Source organism: Eptatretus burgeri, chromosome 1, assembly GCF_056783735.1.
Source record: "Eptatretus burgeri isolate ZD-2024b chromosome 1, Ebu_testis_v1, whole genome shotgun sequence".
Lineage (NCBI taxonomy): Eukaryota > Metazoa > Chordata > Myxini > Myxiniformes > Myxinidae > Eptatretus > Eptatretus burgeri.
The window spans coordinates 84,429,007-84,451,552 of NC_140961.1; the positions used below are offsets into that span (position 1 = coordinate 84,429,007).

Genomic DNA, 22,546 nt, shown 5'->3' on the forward strand with positions numbered 1-22,546 from the left:
GCGGTGAGAGAAGCCATGTAATAACTTATCTTTTTCTCATCTTTCTTGCTTATCTACCATTCCGATGATTATTCCGATTTGGCACCAATGTGATGCATCAGATAAGTTAAGTCTGTATAAGTTCTAATTGATCGGTTTAGCTCTGCCCTGTTTCTTCTCTTATCTTGTAAATAACTGCATTTCTTTTGCTGTACCTCACCCATCCTTGCTTTCCCTGCTGCACGTATTTTCTTTTGAAATGAATCCATTGCTTATTGTACACATACCTTTCTTCACCCTTTTAATAATAAATTGCTGGTATTGTAAATGTGCCTAGGTCGTCGTGTCTTTTCCTCCATTGATCCAGCATAGTCTGCATGTGGCGTTAGCCAGGAAGTTCTATCCCACCGATTGGCTCTCCACATTAGCTAGTGCAGACTTGGCAACTGGTGCTCAGCTACACATGATCTGGTCAGATAAGACAAGTATGCGTCGAGGATACGATCCCCCCTTGATACCATCGTCCAAAGGTAAGGTAACCATGTGAAGTAGTGACACCCTGCCAGGATTGGTGGTACCAATCGACGTCCATGGTTGATTATCAACCCTCCGAGCTGTGGAGTTATCCGCGGATGGTGGTATCAGGACCAGATGTTCGGGAGGAACTTGAGCGCTTCCCCTCCTCAGGAACCTTGACCTGAGACCTGAACCTTGACCAGGCGATCCTCAAATCCCAAGCCATAACAATATGTTTGCTTTTGTTGTACCATACTCTTTGGAGTTTTCAACATATTTGCTCTTTGGAGTCTGGTGCATCAAAAAACACAGACCAAAAATCATGTCAACTGAGAAGATCCTGTTCAGATTGGGAGACGATCAGGTGGAAATAATAGAAAGTTTCATTTTTGGTGTTTTAAGATTGAAGTGAATGGAGAATGTGGAGGATAAATTAATAGATGGTTAGCAATGGGTACAACAGCAATGTCAGAATTGACAAAAATCTGTAAAGACAAATGTTGTAACAACGACAATGGATAGACAAAGATGTAACAATACGAACCAAGGGGAGGCTGGTGAATTGCCTGGTATTTCGGGTTGCAGTGTATGGATGCGAGTCATAGGCAGTGAAGAAGAAAGAAAGAAAGAAAGAAAGAAAGAAAGAAAGAAAGAAAGGAAGATTGACAGTTTTTAAATGTGGTGTTGGAGACAAATCTTAAAAATTCCATCAGCTGCAAGAAGAAGAAACAAATCAGAGGTTGAATAAATTACACCACCATGTTCAGAAGAAGTGCTGATGCTAAAACAGAAACTGTCATACTTTGGACACATCATGTGTGTATTCAGAGCGTTGGTACTGAGAAAGTAGTTTCTTGGCAAGAGTTACACTGGGTGGTTTGCCCTTGCCTTCACAATGTTGTTTGTGAAGTTGTGTTCTCTATCGTTTTAAATACTGAGTATCAAGCAACGAAGTGGCATGCACCATTTTTTTTTTGTTTTGTTAAAGTCTTAATTGTTAAGACTCAGCCAGGGTTTGAACCACCGACCTCCCCGATTCAGAGCAGACACTCTAACCATTGGGCCACCAAGTCCGGTTCAATTGCTGAATTCAGCCTGCTTTACTGAGACACCACTGTGCCATTGATGCAGTGCCCCTGCGTTGATTGACATCAAACTGTCAGCAGACAGGACGGCTCAAAAGTTGCTTTGTCTAAGGACAAAGAACAAACAAGAACATTAAACTCTTCTTTGCTGTTGCAGATCAAGCACATGGTTGCTTTCATGGACAAGGAAGCCTGCAATCGGGTGGAGGAAGTAGAGGAAAAGGTAGGATACATCACTTCATCGAATGCAATGGTATGTGCATGGAATATTGACACGGTGGTCTCCCGTAAAGATGGCGGTGAACCGCCGTGGAATCAGAACCAGACCGATTAACGGACATTCGTCTTGCACAAATTCGGGAAATATAAATGAAAACAGTTTTTTTTTTAATTGTTCATTTAATTTTAAGATGTTTAAACAAAAAAAAAAATCGATTAAATAAACGAACATACATAAACTAACATTATTACAGTGCAATCATCAAAAATGATGATTTGCAAAAAATTAGACAATTATGGAGGAATTCATTATGCCTTTAGGCACAACCACAGGCTTCAACTAAGAGATGCTTATCCATTGCTACGATTAGTGGAAGTGCATAGCATTCGGAGGGTGGGGGGGTCTTCTATATAGATAAGTGTGTCCGACAGGATGGTTCACAGAGAGTGCACTTCACTTTGACTGTCTGGTCTGCGTTTAATGCCCCGACATGTCTATTTAACTGTCATCCTGGTGTTTCAGGGCATTGCGACAATGAGAATGGCGTCCTTTTGAGTGGACACTAATCCAGCAATTCCAACACGTAGCATTCCCTTGTGGATGTTAAACATCTCATGGTCCCTTCAAAAAGAGTATGATGTCTTTGTGTGCCTCGACCCTGCTCAAATTCTAAATTGTGCCATAATTTACTATGTATACTACATCGATCGCATTGTCGTACCCCCTCCACTCACACCACCCACACAATGATGTAAACGTTCAGCCCGATACTGCAGACACTTACATTGACATATTTTTCAGAATGTTCTTTCATCTACAAAATCTGCAAAGCAATCAGGTACCATTTGTGTCTCGCATTTGTTACACTTACTTGCTGATGATTTTTAGATCCTCATGGAGGATCTCTAAGTCTTACTCACGTTGTTGTTCTTGTGGACTTTTTTGTTTCACAGCCTACAGTTTTCATCGAAACTTCCTGAAACTTGGCATATATATGTAAAAATACTCTGCGCAGACAGTAACCATCTCCGATTTTGAAAATTCCTCCTAGAAAAAAAGTTATGACGTCAAAATATCTCCGCTAATGGAACTCGCCTAAAAAATATCTCAAACTTGGCAAGCTTTTTGAATTCTGTTTGCGGGAATCGAACAGGGCATTAGCAGAGATTAATTACCGCACATATGATACATCACTATGATGTAATATCAATTTTTATGACATCATTCCTATTTTTGACATTTTTTGTTTCACAACCCATAGTTTTCATCGGATCTTCGTGAAACTTGCCATGTATATGCAGAAAGCCCACGCGCAGGCAGTAACCATCTCCGATTTTGGAAATTCCTCCTAAAAAAAAAGTTGACATCATAATATCGCTGCTAATGAAAATCGCCGATACCGTTATCTCCGAAACTAGGCAAGCTGTTTGAATTTTGTTTGGAGGAATCAAGCCGGGCATTAGCACAGATCATTTATCGCAAACCTGATACATCACAATGACGTCATATTCGTTTTTATGTCGTCACCATTAAGAGGATGAGTAGCTTAGCTCATTCGAGCTTGTTTTTTGTGTTCAGGAAGAAATCAACATTGAAAAAGGAAGGTTCTTCCACAGCCAGCAAACAAAGGTCACTGAATACTATGAGAAGAAGGAGAAGCGCATTGATCAGCACAGGAGGGAGTAAGTGTAATATTGTACAGCGATATTCTTTGTTTATTATATTATTGTTTTTTTTTTGCTTGTTGTGATAATCACTTCGCTGTGGACAGGCCATTCTCTATCGTTCCAAGTTGATCCTTGAAAAAAAATTATCAGAATTACTCTCTGCAAGGCCTCAGTCAACGTAAGAGCTCGTCCTCGAGCATCAATTCTGTCTCTCCTGGATTATATGGAATTTAAAGCTCTCAACATTAGTGGAATCTCCAACGATGAGAGTGAAGCACAAGGTCTGTGACTATCACAATGCAGGCAGGTTGGTGGGCTCTGTTTTTTTTTAATGGCCTCGATTCTGGTTTAGCTCCCTTTATTCTCTCAGACCTCTGACCCTTCCCAGCAACTTAATGATGAATCCGTTCTTCAAGTCACATACTCCTAGCTAATCTTCTGAAATCTGAGCTGACTGCACACCTAAACTCTTTTGTTTCTCACTTTTCCAGTACAGTGTGTATAAGCATCTTCCAGTTGTACTATAAGCCTGGTGTTGGCTTAGTGGTTAAGGTGGCTGGCTTATGATCTTAGGGTCCTGAGTTTGAGCCCCGTTGGCTACTGAATTAACACGAGGTGGGATTGACTCAGCCTGTCATCCTTGTGAGGTCGGCAAAATGAGTACCAGCTGAGTCGTTGAGGGACACAGCATCAGCGGCATAATCATGCTTCCAATAAATGATAGCTATCCCTGCAGCAAAGCTGCCATACACAAGAAGTGAAGTTCTGTCCAACTCTTCCCTCTAGAGGTTAAAGCAAGCGGTGCACTGCCATATCATATCATGACCACCATTAACACCTCCTAACTAACCCTCTACCTTGTAGATTGCAGTGTTTCCTTCCCTCCTCTCTCTCCTCTTTTTCCGTTTGTTCATCCCCTTGCTTACTGTATCTGAAAGTTGCCTTCTTCACTCCTGTCAGTTTGTCACCTCCATCCTCTCTCTTTTCATGAACCTCAATCTTGTAGAGAAAAAAAACAACCAAGATGAATCCATCTCGATCTTGTTGGTTTATTTTAATTTTGTCTCAAGTTTGTAAATTGTATCATAAACTTATTTATACTGTTTCTCCTTTCCCTGATGCTGCATTATTTCTGTTCAATGTTTAAAGTTACGTTGTTTTGTCTGTGCTGCAGCCAGATTTACAATTTGATGAAAGAGGCTCAGATGAAAATGATGGAATTCCGGGAAAATCTTATCCAGGTGAGAGCCTTTGAGATTAAGGTTGCTTGTTTAGAAGTGACATCGCAAACCTCAGAAACGATTGCTTCCCTAATGTGATATCTTATGTGGTCCATGTCTTTGGACTTTAATCTTTTGGGGATCTGAAATAGGATCAGAACTCCAATGAAGATGACTAGGTTCTTCCACACCTCACCACATATCTTCCCCAAACATTACATCGACGTGTTTCGACTTATGAGTAACTTACAAGTAACGTGTGTTGACGTGTGTCAACGATCGCATAACGTGCCTACAAATTATGGACAGCGTATGCGGAACATTTGCATCATACGCTGGCATACGTCTTAATATTTTGAGCATGCTTAAAATTTGTCGACGTGCTCGGCATACTACGACGTATGCCAGCGTGCTTCAGCATGCTTCGGCGTGCTCTTAACGTATACGAAACTTACCCATAACGTATTCGACGTGTGCCAGCGTATTCGGCAAATTTTTCATACGTCGGCGATACGCTGCCACGTGCTATGCATACGTTAGACTATCGTTGGGCATACGTTGTGAACAAATACCCCACAGAGCGGGGTGGCCCGAACAGAGGTGCCACCCACACTAGAAGACAGTAAATGAGTGACTCACCCTGTATGAGGGCAGTTCCAAACTTTACAACGGCCATAACTGCACCTGCTCATGGCAGAGGTGAAGCCAAAACATTAGAGAGGCAACATCCTTCTCCTCATAGCCATATCTCTTTGCTTCGTCGTTATGCCACACTATTCATATGCCCCACAAGCCCTGTGCAACACCAGCCTGCATTGGCCATACCAACCAAAAGAAAACCAGCCATGCCTTACTCAAGCCCTTGCTCATTCCCCATTGTTGCATGAGATCCGGTATTTATGTTTGGCACCATGGTGGGTTATTTCTCTTCTTGTACATAACTTTGCATGCCCCCTGAACCATACTTGTGCTTTTTGAACACTTCATTCATTAGTTTCATTGACAGTGTCTTGTCTACCCTTATCCCTATATTTCCTTTTGAAATAAACCCACAAGAGATGTTTTCCCATTTCACTGCCTTCCCGTATGAACACCGCCACATTTTGCTTTATTTGGTGATCATTTGGGAATTGTAGCATGAATTAATTGAATGCAGGATCTTAACACTGTTTCGGTTCTTCACGGGAATCTTATACCCTCGCTACAGAGGGGTCTGTGTTAATGGACGCCTCTGATGAGATATCACGTTTATATGGGAATTTTAGCACAGATAATAGATTATGTATTGGATTTTAAACCCACATGTCGATTGATTATAGGAATTTTCACCCAAATAATTGACTGTTCACTGCCATGTAACCCATAGAAATGAAAGATGACATGTAGAGTTCCATCCATCCATCCATTGGGACCATATTCTCTGCAGAGCATTGGTGCTGTCTTCGCAGTCTCCTTGGCTATTGGGCACAATCCTGGACAGGTCACCACTCCGACACAGGATACCAACAAGCTGGCACTCATTTTTTGCTGACCTCAGAAGGATGACAGGCAAAGACAACCCCACCTGGTGTTAATTCAAAAGCAAAGGTGGATTTGAACTCAGGATCTGAGGATCCCAAGCTCACCACCCTAACCATGAAGCTAACACCAAGCATATATAGAGTTGAACACACAAAATTGATTCATTATCGGAATTTTAACCCACATATCAATTGATTATAGGAATTTTAACCCACATATTGATTGATCAAAATAATTTTCACCCAAATAATTGACTGGTTATTGCAATGTAACCCATAGAAATGACAGACGACATATAGAGTTGGACACAAAATTGATTGATTATAGGTATTCTAACTGACAGAATAGATTAATTGTAGGAATTTAAACCCACAGAATAGGTTGATTATATTGATTAAACCTCTGATTATTATTAAACCCACAGAATATATCGCTTATTGTTTTTTTAACTCACAAAATACATTGATTATAGCAATTTATATGAGCAGAACATATTGAAATGGGGGATTTTAACTCGCACATTAGGTTCTTATTTGATTTCTCACCCACAGAATACACTGATATGGTAATTTTAACCTGTAGAATAGGTAGATATTGGAATATTACCCCACAGAATAGAATGATTAAATTATTTTAACACACAAGAGGTTTTTTTAATTGGATTTACACTCGCAGAATAGATTGATTATTCGAATTTTATCCGATAGAACAGATTCATTATTCCACTATCAACCAACAAAATAAATTGATTATTGTATTTATAACGGACATAATTGAATGTTTATCATAATATTAACTCACACAATAGATTGATTCGCGGAATAATAACCTACAGAAAATGTTGATATGAGAATTTTAACCCACAGAACAGATTGATTAATTATTAGGATTTCAACCAATGGTGAGGGTAGTAATCAATAGGTTGATTATACATATTTTGCCAAACAGTATTGGTGGATATAAGAATTCTAACCTACAGAATGGATTGATTGTAGTGATTTTACCCCTCAAATAGATTTACCATAGAAATCACAATGATGAAAACCTTCTCAGATATATGTTCTTTGAATAGGTTGGGACATCCTGTCTATTTTATGCAAAACACATAAAAAATAAGTTGCCTCTGGTGGAGAGACTAGATGTTGATACATTCTTGACTGAATATGTTTTTGATGCCAATTTATTAATTAACTTCTCCTGTGTATTTTCCTTAGTCCTAAAGTGGGTTTCATGAGCAGATAACCATACAATTTGAGTCTAATCCATGACAGACTGAACTCTGTATATGGTTCAGCTTCATATTTAGTCCCATTTGCAGGACAGTTTGTGGAATCTTGAGAAGGGTTAACATGCTTTTGTGTGAATTTTGCCACTTGAGAAATTAAGGTGTCCTTTCAGATATTAACCATTAAAATCGTTTGTTGGGAAACTTGTTTGAGCTACACACCATAAATCATGTAAGCCCTCTTGTGCCATTCTGGGATATTATGAGGGCAGGGCCACTCTGACTCTGAACCATTCTCGATTGTACTTAACTGATTGTTGGACAATTTTTGGTGCATTAAAGCTAATAACTTGCTATAATGTTGAACTGTTATTTTAAAAATGGAAAACAAATCTTACAATGTTGAGGAACTGTTGTCTTCAGGATATGTTGGCTGAAGCTGGGAAGAAACTGGATCAAATGGTTCGAGAACCACCTGCCTATCACACACTTCTCGAAGGCCTAATTTTGCAAGTAAGAACATTGATAATGACAGTAAATAATGCCTTCAGATCCAGTATCATGGTGTTTAATCTATCCTCCAAATGTATATTGGACAGGTGTTTCAGTGATAAATTATATTTTCTAGTTCCAACAGTAATGAGGTACTCGTGAATACAACCCGTCGCTTCGCTTACGGGAATATTAAGACTGTGGATGGTGGGGGGAAGCGAGGAGGGGGGGTGGAAGGGGAGAGCAAGACCTCAACACACGTCGCTATACACTTTGGGAGTGGGGAGGGAGTGAGGAGGCTATGAGAGCGTGGGAAGTAGGTGAGGGGAAGGAAGGGGAATGGTCCCCTTCTGCTGGCATTACTGCAGGGTTGAACAAAATTGGGTATGTTAAAACTGCACCTTCAAATGGATAATATTGACCAATGCCCAAACACCACCCAGAGACATCCATGGGCGGTGGAAGGGCTTTGGGAGGAGGGAAGGGGGAAGGAAGGGACGGAAGGGTGTTTTCCTTCAATCGTTGAAAAAGCCGAGCCAGTGTTCATGCCTTTATTTAATTTCCACCCATACGATAAGCTCTAGAATCTCTTTACTTGAGACGAATTGCGGAATTAATCCAAGTAGCAGTTTCGACTGCTAAAAAAAATTTTGTCTAATTCATACATTATTTGACATCCCTTCCTCTCCTCGACCTCCGGAGAGTTGTATGGTGGTGGAGGGGGTTTGGGAGGAGGATAGCATGATGGGAGGGGAAGGGAAGGCAGCAAGAGGGGAGGGAAGGGAAGGCGGCATGAGGGGAGGGAAGGCAGCATGAGGTGATGGGAAGGCAGTGCAAAGGGAGGTAAGGAAGCATGGTGGGGGGGGCAGCACAAGGGGAAGCGAAGGCAGCATAAAAGGAGGAGGAGGGATGGCAGCATACCAGGGTGTTATTGAGGTGATCAAATGTGCCCAAACAGTAACGTTTTCTATTTAACCGCCATGTTCTATATAAAACCAGGTGGGAGCATGTGAAAATTAAAGCCCATGCTATCTACTTGGAAAAGTCCTGCCCGCATGCATGCCATCCTCCCCCCCCCCATTCCCATACGCGTTCTTACAACCTCGTCATGGTCCATGCCAACTGTGCACGTGCACCGGTGACATACTCATCCTTTCACTCACACACATACAGGGATTTCTCGACACCCGCACAGCACAGTGGCATGTCCCATGTGGCTTCAATGCCATATGTCCACTACCCACGTGGCCTTGGCACTGCAGCATGTCTGCTCCCCATGTGCTAAAACACATGGTTCACGAGATGACCACATAACCTCCTCCACAGCACCACGCACCGCGTGCCTGGATGCGAGTTCGAGTTCGGACCACACGCCTGCGAAACCTATGCACTGCACATATATAACCAAGCATGAAGGCATGCACACACCCCACGGAGAGTCATTTGTACCCATTTGTTTTATATGACATTCGTGTGTGCTATCTATACGTACCTCCTCATTTTCAGCAACTGCCGACTATTAATATATTGCAGCAACTATTGGTAAATTTATATTAATATTTTGTTATGAAAGCAGATCGCACAAAACCGTTTAAAGCAAAAAAAAAAGCCTCTTCACTTGCAGAAACTGCTGACTATTAATATATTGCAACAACTATTAGTGAATTAATATCAATATTTTCTATGAAAGCAGATCACACAAAATGGTCAAAAAACAACCTGCGTACGTAATTGCCAAAAAAGGACACCTGTGGACTGTATCACCCTGGCTTGCTAAAACAGGTTACAGAGCATGGCGTTGCGCTCAATGAAGTTACACTTTCAACACATTCCTTAATCTTTTCTTCACCAAATATAACCGTGAAGGACATGTCAGTGGCTCTGCTTTGTGCTCTTGGTAAATAATAGACAGCTTCTTGTCTGTTTCAGTTAAATGTCCAGAAATTGATCGAGGAGGATGCAACAGGTCAGTGAATTTAAATATTTTCGACATGCTCTTTAGCTAATTCTTCTACATCAGATCTTCTTTCTGCAGTTATCTGTTAGAAAAGAAATAGAAGAAAAATACTTAATATATCGTACAATATCTTGTACACGTTAGGGTGGTGGGCTTGGGACCCGAGGATCCCGAGTTTAAATCCCACTTGGCTGTTGAATTAATACCAGGTGGGGTTGACTCTGCCTGTCATCCTTCCGAGGTCGGCAAAATGAGTGCCAACTTGCTGGTATCCTGTATCGGAGTGGCGACCTGTCAAGGATTGTGCCCAATAGCCAAGGAGACTGCTTTGGCAGCACCAACGCTCTGCACAGAGTATGGTCCCAATGGATGGATGGATCTTGTACATCGATGATTATGTTAATAAGTATTATTTGTGTTTATAACTTGAGATTTTGTGATGCAGATAGATTTGTAGTTAGTTATCATTTTGGCAGATAAAATTGAAGATCGAAGCCAGACGCAAATGTTTGGGACTTATAGGCTCTATAAAATAGCAACATCTAACTCCCAGGAAGCTAAAAAATGGCAACACTGGCAAAAATATTCCTCACTGGTAATCTTCCTCCTCGCTCTTTGCTGAATGAATTAGCAGAGGGCACCACCAATGTGTGATATTCTTCTATTATACAGGTTAATGAGGTCATTAAAACAATAAACATCACAATAAATCTGTTTTAAGAAAGTGTATGTTTTTCAAGATTTAAATCAGCTTTTAATTTCACTTTCTAGTGCTCAGATTTCAGCATACAGTCCCAGTGAAGTTATTGAAACTGCTGGCAGCCATTTTGTAAAATGGCTGCCACAGCTGACAGGTTGCAAATTTGTGATGCACCGATATCCAGGTTTGTTCATAATGTATTTGTTTACATGTGTGCCAACTTTGGTGCTTTTATCAAAAAACGCACAATGTTCAATTTTGTTGCAATGCTGTTCCACTACTGTATCTCACCACTGTGGTCGATGGCTTCACCCTCTCCTTCCGGCCTTGTAATACGAACAGTTCTAAAATGGAAAGACCATTATAAATCTTGCCATGGTGGTTAATTGCTGGTTTGCAGAATGTAACACCAAATTACAACACCTCCTTTTCACCTTGAGGTTCTCGATTTCAATCCATTCAAAATATGTAAGATGAGTAAGTATATGTTGATTTGAGCTGAAGGCTACATACATCTTAACAATCTATAGGATGAGCTGAAGACAATAATATTGCTTGATAGTGTCATATTTTGGGCTTTAATGTTTGACAAGAATGGACACTTGATAATGAAACTTGTGCATCCTGGGTTCTTCAAACTCTGCTCTTGCATCACAGGGTCTCTTCCGATTAAAGGAGCCATCAGTGGGTGTGTGCTGCCGTAGGCAGGACCTTGACATTGTCAAGGTAAGAATAGGATTACGTAAGAATGAGAAATGTTGATAGAAGCAAATTATTTCCGAATTCACGATTTAAAAATATTTCTCCTCTGATTTACAGGCTGTTTTAGAGAAAGTCATTCCAATCTACACAGAACAAGTCAAAAGGACGGTCAAGGTTTTTGTCGACAGCAACCATTTCCTTCCTGCAGATGCGTGAGTTGCCGAAATAAAAATTCCATTTCCTAACTGTTACAATTTTATACAGTCACATAATTCATGTTGACTCAACACACGTCACTATACAATTTGGGAGTGGGGAGGGAGTGAGGATTAGCAAATGGAGTCCCCTCCCGGTTTCAACATAGTAGGCCTACAGGCATTTTAGCAGAAATATTTGGTCAACCTCCCACAAATTGCAACAAAAGCAAACTCAACAGATTTTGATTCCTGCATATGTCCTCAGTGACAGAAAAAAAGTCCTAAGGGATCCTCCGGGGGGCAAGTCCTGAAATCATGGAAATCCAATATGGCCACCACCCGGCTTCGGGGAAAAAGAGAAAATTGTAAAGATTGATAATTTAATCTGTAAATATATGTTTTTCTGCATTCTAATCGTTTCTGGTTATGGTCAGTATATTGATATACAAGAATAATTATAAAAAAGTGAAATATATTGAGGGTAAAATAAAAAATTATAGCTTTTTTTGTCCAAAAATGTCAATTTTTTGTCCCGAAAAAAAAAAAAATTTAACTGACACTGATTTTGCCTCCTGGACAAAAAATTAAAAAAAAGAAATGTTGAAGACACAAGATGAAATCAAGTCTATGGCCATACAATATAATTATGTAAATCATTGAAACGTGACAAAATTCACAATTCCACTCGGGACAATCACATCTGCCTGACAAAGGTTTCAAAATGAAAATGAAAATTCGCATTTAACTCATAAACTACATCCATTGTAAACTTACTATACATGTTGAGAAAAATCAAGCGTATTAAAGTGAGAACTCGACAATGTCATCATCATCCTCATCATTATCACATGGAGTGTTTGTGCAGCCAGAGCCTCTGCAGTTTCCACAAGCTGGAGTGCACTCAATGTTGTGCTTCTTACATGTGCATCTCATGGTGCTATATTCAGCCTGGCAGTTGCACCTAATGACACGTAACATCTTTTCAGGAGCTGGAGCTATTGATGTCTGAAGTGGCACAAAACCCTCATCACACTTCTGCCAACCCCAGTCTGTGGAAGAAGTATGCAAGTCTGACGTCTTGAAATGAATCAAAGACCACATTCAGAAGCATGCCGAGTCTGTAAAGATATCTTCTCAAACTTCAGCGCTCTGGGTTCAGTATATGGACATGCTAGACATTCTACGCAAATACATCTGGGCAGAGCGAACTGGGAACTGGGCACTACATCTACAGGCCATCCAGGAAATGCTGCCTTACCTGGCAGCCTCGGGCCACAACCTGTATGCCAAATCTGCAATGGTGTATCTGCAGCAGATGTCCAACCTCAAAACTCAACATCCCAATGTCAAACAACATTTTGATGAGGGGTTCCATGTGGGTTGATGAAGTCATCGTCTGTGGGCAGGTCTTTCATCTGACCTGATCATCGAACAAGTTCTGATGAGAAGTTTGAAGACCAGCATGGGGGCTCACACGATGGTGAGGAATGACAGAGCAACAACGGCTTGTATGGCTACTATCAATGCCTGCCTGTGCAGAAATAAACCAGGCAATGCAGGAGCTCACAGGTGTTAACTACAACACTGGAGAGCAGAAGAAGGACATGACCTAGGCAAGACAATCTCATGACTGGAAGGACACACTATCAGCTCTTCAGTATTTACAGGAACGGAATCCATTCAGTAGTGATCCACATCTGAGGAACATTGCCACTGGAGTTCATGCACACCCCACCGTCAACGTCGATACAGCACATGCTGTAGGAACCAAAATATTGAAATATATGGATGGGAAAACACCTGCTGAGTACACATTTAAGCGGAAAGACCAAGTTGTCACCCTCGGCATGAAGTCATCTTTCAAGGTTGATGGAGAGCAAGTCCAGGTTGACCCACAACTCCTCTTCCAGCGACTGATCACTGTTGCACAGACAGCAGAAGAACTGGAGTCGGCCTTCAAATATGAACTGTGCAGCTTTCCACCAGCCCTCTTTGATTCCTCTCTTCAGCTCCGAGAAGTACACAAGCCAGTCTTTGCTGATGCCATCTGGGATCTTCTTGGATCCGATGTCCTAGCCGATATCCCCAATGATGGGCAACATTATGCTTTGGATGGCGGGGCACTTGTTCAATGCATTCCATGGTCTCGTGGATCTGCATACAGAGACATATGCCACCAGTACACTGATTACATAACGAAGAAGTACGGAGATGCCATAGTCGTGTTTGATGGTTATGAGAGTACCAACATGAAGGACATGACACACCAGAGACGGTCTATAGGGAATGCTGGCACTACTGTGACATTTACAGCTGACATGCGTCTCACAATGAAGAAGGAACAGTTTCTTGCCAATAGGCAGAATAAACAGCGATTCATTTTTATGTTGAGTGAAGAGCTTCAGAAGAAGAACTGTGAGACACACCATGCCTCGGGGGATGCTGATCTCCTGATTGTACTGAAGGCCATGCAGTCTGCTACTGTCACCAACACTGTGTTAGTTGGTGATGACACAGACCTCCTCGTCCTCCTCTGCTTCCATGCAAGCTTAGAATCCCATGACCTCTTCTTTTGTCCCGAGCCAAAGAAGAACACGAAGAAGCCTCACATCTGGAACATCAAGACTACAAAGAAAATGATTGGTATAGACATATGCAAGCACATACTGTTTCTTCATGCAGTTCTTGGGTGCGACACGACGTCTCGTCTTCATGGGATTGGAAAGGGAGCTTCCCTCAAAAAGATCAAAGCAAACAACACATTCCGTGAGCAGGCCAAGGTTTTTGTTACACATCCAGCTTCCGTATGTGATGTGGCAGATGCAGGAGAAAAAAACATTGGTGATAATCTCCAACAGAAAGTCAACTGACACCCTGGACACCCTCCGGTATCAGCGATACTGGGACAAGGTGGCTTGGAGCTCCTCTCACGTGCAACCACAGACGTTACCACCAACATCAGAAGCAGCAAAGTATCACAGCCTGCGCGTGTATCTGCAAGTCCAAGAATGGAAGGGATGTGCAGATGAACTTCTTCCGACAGACTGGGGTTGGCAGAAGTGTGATGAGGGTTTTGTGCCACTTCAGACATCAATAGCTCCAGCTCCTGAAAAGATGTTACGTGTCATTAGGTGCAACTGCCAGGCTGAATGTAGCACCATGAGATGCACATGCAGGAAGCACTACATTGAGTGCACTCCAGCTTGTGGAAACTGCAGAGGCTCTGGCTGTACAAGCACTCCATGTGACAATGATGAGGATGATGACGACAATGCCGAGTTCTAACTTTAATACGCTTGATTTTTCTCAACATGTATAGTAAGTTTATAATGGATGTAGTTTCTGAGTTTAAAGCGAATTTTCATTTTCATTTTGAAACCTTCGTCAGGCAGATGTGATTGCCCCGAGTGGAATTGTGAATTTTGTCATGTTTCAATGATTTACATATTCATATTGTATTGCCATAGACTTGATTTCATTTTGTGTCTTCAACGTTTATTATTTTTTTTAGTCCATAAGCCAAAATCAGTATCAGGTAAATATATATTTTTTAGGGTCCAAAAATTGACATTTTTGGAAAAAAATCTTTAATTTTTTTATTTTACCCTCAATACATTTTACTTTTTATAATTATTATTATATATCAATATATGACCATAACTAGAAATAATTAGAATGCAGAAAAACATATATTTACATTTTGAGATATCAATCTTTACAATTTTCTCATTTTGCCTGAAGCCGGGTGGCGGCCATATTGGATTTCCATGATTTCAGGACTTTCCCCCTGGAGGATCCCTTTGGACTTTTTTTCTGTCACTGAGGACATATCCAGGAATCAAAATCTGTTGAGTTTGGTTTTGTTGCAATATGTGGGAGGTCATCCGACATTTTGACTGTACTATCAGAGGGGACTATAGCTTTGTTCTCGGTATGACCACCCATCTGTGCATCCATCCATCCCACCTGTAGTTTTTCACCCTTTTTTCCCATCCCCTTTCACATATTCAACTGAAACTTGGTACATGGATTTATTATGATACACTACAGAACAAGTTTGAGTTTCAGGGAGTTTCATCAATTTGTCACAGAGTTATACCCTTTTTAAACTTAAAAAAAATCACGTCGGTAGTGGGCATGTATCGGAAAGCAATTCTCGCTCTTGTTGCATCATCATTCTCCCAGACATGCCCATTATCGGAATGCAATCGAGCTGCTAATATAATGTCTTTCATGGGTTTGCTTGTTGAAATATTCTTTTGTGTTTTGTGAGAATGGAAGCATTGCTGATGTCATCTTCCCAAAAACTGTACAACGGTTATTGATCGGCATTTTATACCACATATGATACAAGTGGTTGAAATGAATTTGAGACTGTTTGATTCCAAGATGTCGTATCCATCGAGTCATAATATATGAAGCTTTATCTCTATGACAGTGGCCGAGCATAAGTATAGAATGATATAAGGGTGGTTGTTCAATTAAACAAAGCTGTTGTAAAAAAAATAACACTTTTATTGAAGTAAACCATTTACATTTTGCCAGGCTACATACTTACTGATCACTCCATTTAATTTTCAGTCCTTAGAAATAGCTCCTAATACTCCCGTTAAAGAAAAGAATATTAGGTAAACGCAGAGATTCTCCCATTTGGGCATCAGGTAGGGGATAGGTGGACAACAGGAAAGATAGGAAAGTTGTGGAAGAGGGTGTGAAAAGAGTAAAGATGTTATGTAGATATATACTTCGGTGATAAAGATTGGAGGGGGATATAGGTGGCATACTGGGGGAAGGGGGCCAAGGACAGCGATGGAGTGTGGGATCGAGCCAGCAGGAGGGTCAGCAATTCTGCCATTTTTGCATAATATGTATGGTAAGTATCCTGAGGATATTTTTATATGTTGTGCTCCTGACATAAATTTCTCATTTGAATAAAATTCTCATCAGATCATCAACATCATCCTTTCTGCTTTGTCAAATATTTAGTATGGGACTGGCAGCTCACAGAGCAAGAAAGATTGACCCAAGTCATTGAATACGTTTGACTGGACAGGCCTGAAATCTCACTGCAGTTTGTTAGTCGGAATTTCTAATTTGGTTTCTATCCCACTGATAAGTTGCAAATCTTTGGCGGAAGAGACCGTGGTTTCTATAAGGTCGATCAGCGAATGATAGCTGATGGGCCGCCCATATTAACGTCTATCGTCAAGAAGGTGCACTTTTATGATGCACGCCCTGCTTGTAAAGCATATATTAGCCCTACAAGGCTAGACAGTGAAAAAGTAGGTGTATTCCCTCTGCACCATCCTGTTGGACCATCAGATCTGATGATACGCCGCAGGAGATTTATCGAAGGGCTGGTAGCTCACTTGATAGTGTGATCTATTTTGATTTGTCCAGTCATGGGTTTGATCCTCATTGTGGTCATATTTACACTGCTGTTCTTGGTGAAAGAGATTACTTTGCTCTTGTTACTTATTTCTTAAAATTTGAGAGCTAATACGTCTTCCTGCATTTTACAATGTTTATATAATTTGCATGTCAGTCTGCGACAAAAAAAAAAAAAATTAAGAAAAATACTTTGCTGACTTTGTGTGATTTCATAGTAGAGTTTTAATTTTCATTTTCTGCATTAACCTAGACATCTACTGTACAAGTGTAAAAAGTATAGTTGAGATATGATAGGCAGAACATCAAAATCATAACTACTCATGCTGACGAAACAAGGCCTTCACTGAACCTTAATGGAGTACTGCTCTCCTCTATGGACTGGCTTCCCGGCCTCACATCTGGCTTTCCTTTATCCCGTGGAACCGAAAGCCCATACCATTATTGGAATCTCACACAATGAGGCCGAAGCACAAGTCCGAGAGCTCTCATATCACAGACAGGTTTGCGGCCTCAATAGTTTTTTAACTGCCTCTCCTCCGGTCTAGCTCCTCTGCACTCTCAGCCCTCTGACCGTCCCCTACAACTCCAGGATTGACATATTCTTCCAGTAACTCTCTCCTGGTTCAACTCCCAAAATCCAGGCTTTCTCCACACCTCAACTGTCTTTCTCGTCTTTTCTTCCATTTGTGGAGCTGCCTTCCAGAGATAATTTAATCCTACCCCTCTTTCCAGGAACGCAATTCAAGCAGGAGGTGTACCACCATCTCATCTCATCTCATCTTTCATTCAAGCAGGTGTACCACCATCTCATCTCATCCTTCTCATCTCATCATTGAAGCAGGAGGTGTACCACCATCTCGTCTCTTCTTCCCAGACCTTCCCACATCACGTCATCCTTTACCCACAATCTTTATTACCCCCCATGAGCCATTTGTAACATAGTCATCTCAACTTGCAGGTAATTGTAGGTTATTGTTTTCCTCCCATCCTCTCTCTTATCTTTTCCTGTTAATTGATTACCTTGCTTATTGCGTCCAGTTGTTTCCTGACCACAACATTGTCAGTTCATTGCCTTTTATTTTTCATCACCTCACTCTGCTGTGTGCTTTCACTCTTGCAAAGAAAAAAAAATGATAACAGATTGACAAAGATGTGAGCCTCTTAGATTTCTGCTTCTCTTCCAAGACCATGTCTGCATGTTGTGTGAGAAACAGCTGTGGGTGCTGTGATACTTTTTATTTAAATAATGGTATTCTCAAAAAACATTAATCTGTGGAGTTGCGCATCGAGAAATTGACGGTGTGTTGTTTTGTTGGATCGGTGTGCTCTCCCTTAGTTCTGGTGGAATTGAGGTGTTCAGACCAGATGGCAAGCTTCGGTTAAGCAACACGCTGGAGAGTCGCCTGGACCTGATTGCTCGTCAGGTGAGAAAACCTGTGTAGAAATGGCAACAATATCCCAATGCAAATAATAATACTCATGCAGACAATTGTTATATAAATATATATATATATATATATATATATATATATATATATATATATATATATATATATATATATATATATATATATATATATATATATATGGACTGCCTTTTGTCAAACCCGAAGGTGAATGTGACCATTTTAAACGAGAATGATCCTGTTAATCAGGTCAGGTCAGGTATGAGAGCATGGGCCGGAGCAGCGCATTCATCTCTCCAACAAACAATCTGAAATTCCATTTACAGGAGGATAATTGTTCTGCAGAAGTTAGCTTAAAGAGACTTTGTAAGGACAGCAATTTCATAATTTTGTGCTCATCAGCTCAGAATTAGTTCAACTTAATCTGTTTAAAAGTGTTAGCTTAATCAAATAACTGACCAAATACAGCACTGGAGTATCAGGAGCAACCAAAATAGACAAAGATGGAGTCATCAGGAGGAATCTGGATAGGATTTGGGTTTCAGCTGCTACTCTACCCTCAAACCCATCCAGCATAACCCGGTGAACCTTTCCAAAAACTATTTGCAAGGTTTATATCCCTCCATAAACAAAGAAAAAGAAAGAAAGAAAGAAGGGGAGATGGAGGATAACAAGCTCAAATGAGCTAAGATCCTCCTCCTCTTCATGATGACGTCCTAAAAACGAATATGACGTCATTGTGAGGTATCAGGTTTGCGATAAATTATGTGTGCTAATGCCGCTTGATTCCCCCAAAACAAAATTCAAACAGCTTTCCTAGTTTCGGAGATAATGGTATAGGCGATTTCCATTAGCGGCAATATTATGACGTCAACTTTTTTCTCGGAAGAATTTCCAAAATCCGAGATGGTTACTGCCTGCGCATGGGCTTTCTGCATATACATGGCAAGTTTCACGAAGATCCGATGAAAACTCTGGGTTGTGAAACAAAAAATGTCAAAAAATAGGAATGACGTCATAAAAATTGATATGACGTCATAGCGATGCATCATATGCGCGGTAATTCATCTCTGCTAATGCCCTGTTCGATTCCCGCAAACAGAATTCAAAAACCTTGCCTAGTTTCGGAGATAATTTTTTAGGCGATTCCCATTAGCGGAGATATTTTGACGTCATAACTTTTTTTTCTCGGAGGATTTTTCAAAATCGGAGATGGTTAGTCTCTGCGCAGGGTATTTTTACATATATATATATATATATATATATATATATATATATATATATATATATATATATATATATATATATATATATATATATATATATGCCAAGTTTCAGGAAGTTTCGATGAAAACTGCAGGCTGTGAAACAAAAAAGTCCACAAGAAGAAGATGAAGAACAACAACGTGAGTAAGACTTAGAGATCCTCCATGAGGATCTAAAAAGAAACTATAAAAAGATGGAGGATTGTAGCCTGTAATTAAATTTCATTAAATTGGACTTTTTTCCACCTTTATTTACATGTGGCTTCAGGGGCTCAGACAGGAGTGGTGCAAAGTTTCATAGTTGAGGAATAACAGAGTTTAGGTAAGGAAAGAGAAAAACAAATAGGATTGGGGGAGAGTGTGTTGATGGTGGGTTCAGTGGGTGAAGGTATGGCAGAGGAAATTGGAGGAGAGTCGCAAGGACAAAGGCAAGTTTGGCTTTTTTGTGTCCATGATTGAGGCTTGTGGAAGAGCTCGAGCAGAATGGAAGAGAACAAAATGGAAAGGGGAGAACACGAACAGCAGAGTAGAAGTGACACTGAAATCAATAGGAGGGGGAGAAGGACACAAGGTGTACAAGCTAAATGATACACAGCAAGAAGAGGAAGGGGAAAGTGGGATTGAAACAGAAAAGGAACAAACCAAGTGGCAACTACTAAACAAAAAAGGGGAGGGGGGTTACAATCACCTGGGGATGACCTGAGGTAGTGGTGGGTGGCTGTCTTGAAGCCCTGAAGGGAAGAATTTGACTGAACAGACTTGAAAAGTTGGTTCCACAGGTGAAAGAAAAGAGGAACAAGAGTGAAGGTGAGCAAAGCACATGGTTGATGAATGAAAGCACAGTGTGCTAATTGACTTCAGGAGACTTTTCCACCACAAGCAGGCCAGCATGCCTTGGTCTTCTCTCATTTCATTTTTGTCAACACTCCACCTATGAGTTATATGACCTTCTCTCTGCTCACTAAATCTGAGACTCCTCCTTACCTCCACTTCTTTGTCTGGATTTTCTTCGACCTGTAGAATCGCATTCCGACGTATGTTAAATCTCACATTTCTCTTCATTGCTTGTAGGTGTTCATCTCAAGCTTTAAGCCCACAATTATACTCATTATCTTCAACACTTCTCGCTAACTCAGTATTGGAATGCCACATCCTCCTGTTCTCCCTCAACTCAATTGAAAGAATGTTAGTTAACCTTTCATTATTTTTCCTCTCCAGTTCTTACATGGGTCTTGACATCTCAGATATTTTTCACATCGATTCTGGGATAGGAATCCTGTTTTTTTTGTTTTAGATTGAGGCAGTATTAATTGTGGACAGCTATACAAGCCTCGCCAACCACACACAGTTCAACTGAATGACCTTACATTTCGTGCCTGTCTCCTTTGTATGTGTGCAGATGCTGCCGAATGTGAGAGTGATGCTGTTTGGTGCTAATTCTGGTAGAAAGACACTTAATTAAAATAAAAAAAACATTTTACTGGGTCGTCTCATTGTGGGTCGCAGATGACGTCACTGCCAACAGTGCCATCAGGTGGCGCCTTGTGCCAGTAAACTCCGACTGAAATGTTCTTCCAGTGAGAGAACACATTCGTGGGAAATCAGGTAGCATGGCAAGCCGGGGTTGAGTGAAGACATCATGTATAAGAAAATGACCGTTGTGGGAATCAAACCATGGACATGCATACATTAGCCTTCACGAGCAAGACTAGTTTTTCATTCCATCTGGACATGCATAGTCTTGTCACTGGCCTCTCTAAATTCTTACCAATCGAAGCATGGCCTACGAAGCGCATTGATGTATGAACCAGCAGCACAGCAACATAAAGGAACTCATGTATTTAACAACAAGCATTATGGATGAAAATAAATGTGTGTGAATCATTCATGCTTTCTTCTGTATCATTCCAGACCACTTTTTGTGATAGACCTGAGTATAAGTATGCAATTGTTTGTGAATATTTTACAAATGTAAGAGTCCTATTGGTAATTGTGCTGATGTGTGATGTAATTGTCTGTACGTTGATATCTGAGATGCATATTAACAGAATTCATGGTTGGGTGATCTTTATCTCAACCAAAGAAATGCACCTTTGTACTTTGTACGTGAGAAGTGACACTAAGTGCGTTGAATTATTGTCATGATTCACCGAATTATCGTGCCAAGATTGTCTTATAATCCACATCCAGCAATATAATTTTATTGAGTGTTTTATTTCATGTTTAAAACTTGTTTGCACTTGCTGTTTTTGTTTCATCCATTTCAGTTTGAAGACAGGCTGGAACCTGAGTACGTCATGATTATTTACATTTATCAAAAACGATGTCAACATTAAAAGATCACAACGTCTAAAATTGAATTTATGGCTGGTTATTGACCTTAAAACCTTTGCATTATGGATAATAGTTGATTGAGAATTGCCCTTTGCATTTAGATTACTCCATTTCCTTTTGTATGGGGACATATACAGAGTGGCCAATAAATACCTGAGAAAGGAGGCAATTTTCATGAATGCATTTACGCACATGAAATGCCCCCAACACACGGTGACAAGTTCACTGTGTAAAGGTCGTTTGTGAAACTGCTAAGGATTTTCTTCTGCCCAAAATTGGGTGTTCCGCTTGTTGACACAACCTGAGAGCTGGAAATGAGCTTCTTCTGAGGTGATTAGTCTCTCAATGAACCTCTCATCCTCCTCACTCATCAAAAGAAATGTTTCATGCAAATTCCATCCTGCTTCATTCATCAACATCACAAAATTCGTGAACCACTTATATTGCACGGAAACATGTGCAAATCATCTTTCAGCGTGCGAGAAGGATGACCCAATTTTCATCGATATAAAAATTATCTATATAAATCATCGACATACAGCATATCATCTATATATATATATATATATATATATATATATATATATATATATATATATATATATATATATATATATATATATATATATATATATATACATACACATATATATATGTATGTATATATAT

At 40.4% G+C, this 22,546-nt stretch overlaps 1 protein-coding gene across 7 annotated transcripts in view; it reads left to right on the forward strand.

Moving 5' to 3' along the window:
- LOC147034880 (V-type proton ATPase subunit E 1-like) overlaps positions 1-21,991 on the forward strand; it is a 33,081-nt gene extending 11,090 nt beyond the window's left edge. For 2 of the 7 annotated variants that reach the window (XR_015060631.1, XR_015060634.1), the window contains 9 exons: positions 1,738-1,803; positions 3,379-3,482; positions 4,642-4,708; positions 7,857-7,946; positions 11,240-11,308; positions 11,402-11,496; positions 17,605-17,830; positions 18,209-18,296; positions 20,943-20,992. Coding sequence is in view for 3 of the 7 variants with exons in the window: in XM_085890499.1 (XP_085746625.1) it covers positions 1,738-1,803; positions 3,379-3,482; positions 4,642-4,708; positions 7,857-7,946; positions 11,240-11,308; positions 11,402-11,496; positions 17,605-17,809 (696 nt within the window). In the remaining 4 variants the exon portion in view is untranslated. Of the gene's footprint in view, positions 1-1,737; positions 1,804-3,378; positions 3,483-4,641; positions 4,709-7,856; positions 7,947-11,239; positions 11,309-11,401; positions 11,497-17,604; positions 17,831-18,208; positions 18,347-20,942 lie in introns of those variants that run through there. The other 5 variants (XR_015060638.1, XM_085890509.1, XR_015060650.1 and 2 more) reach the window with 5 other exon arrangements.
- The last annotated feature ends 555 nt before the right edge of the window (positions 21,992-22,546 follow it).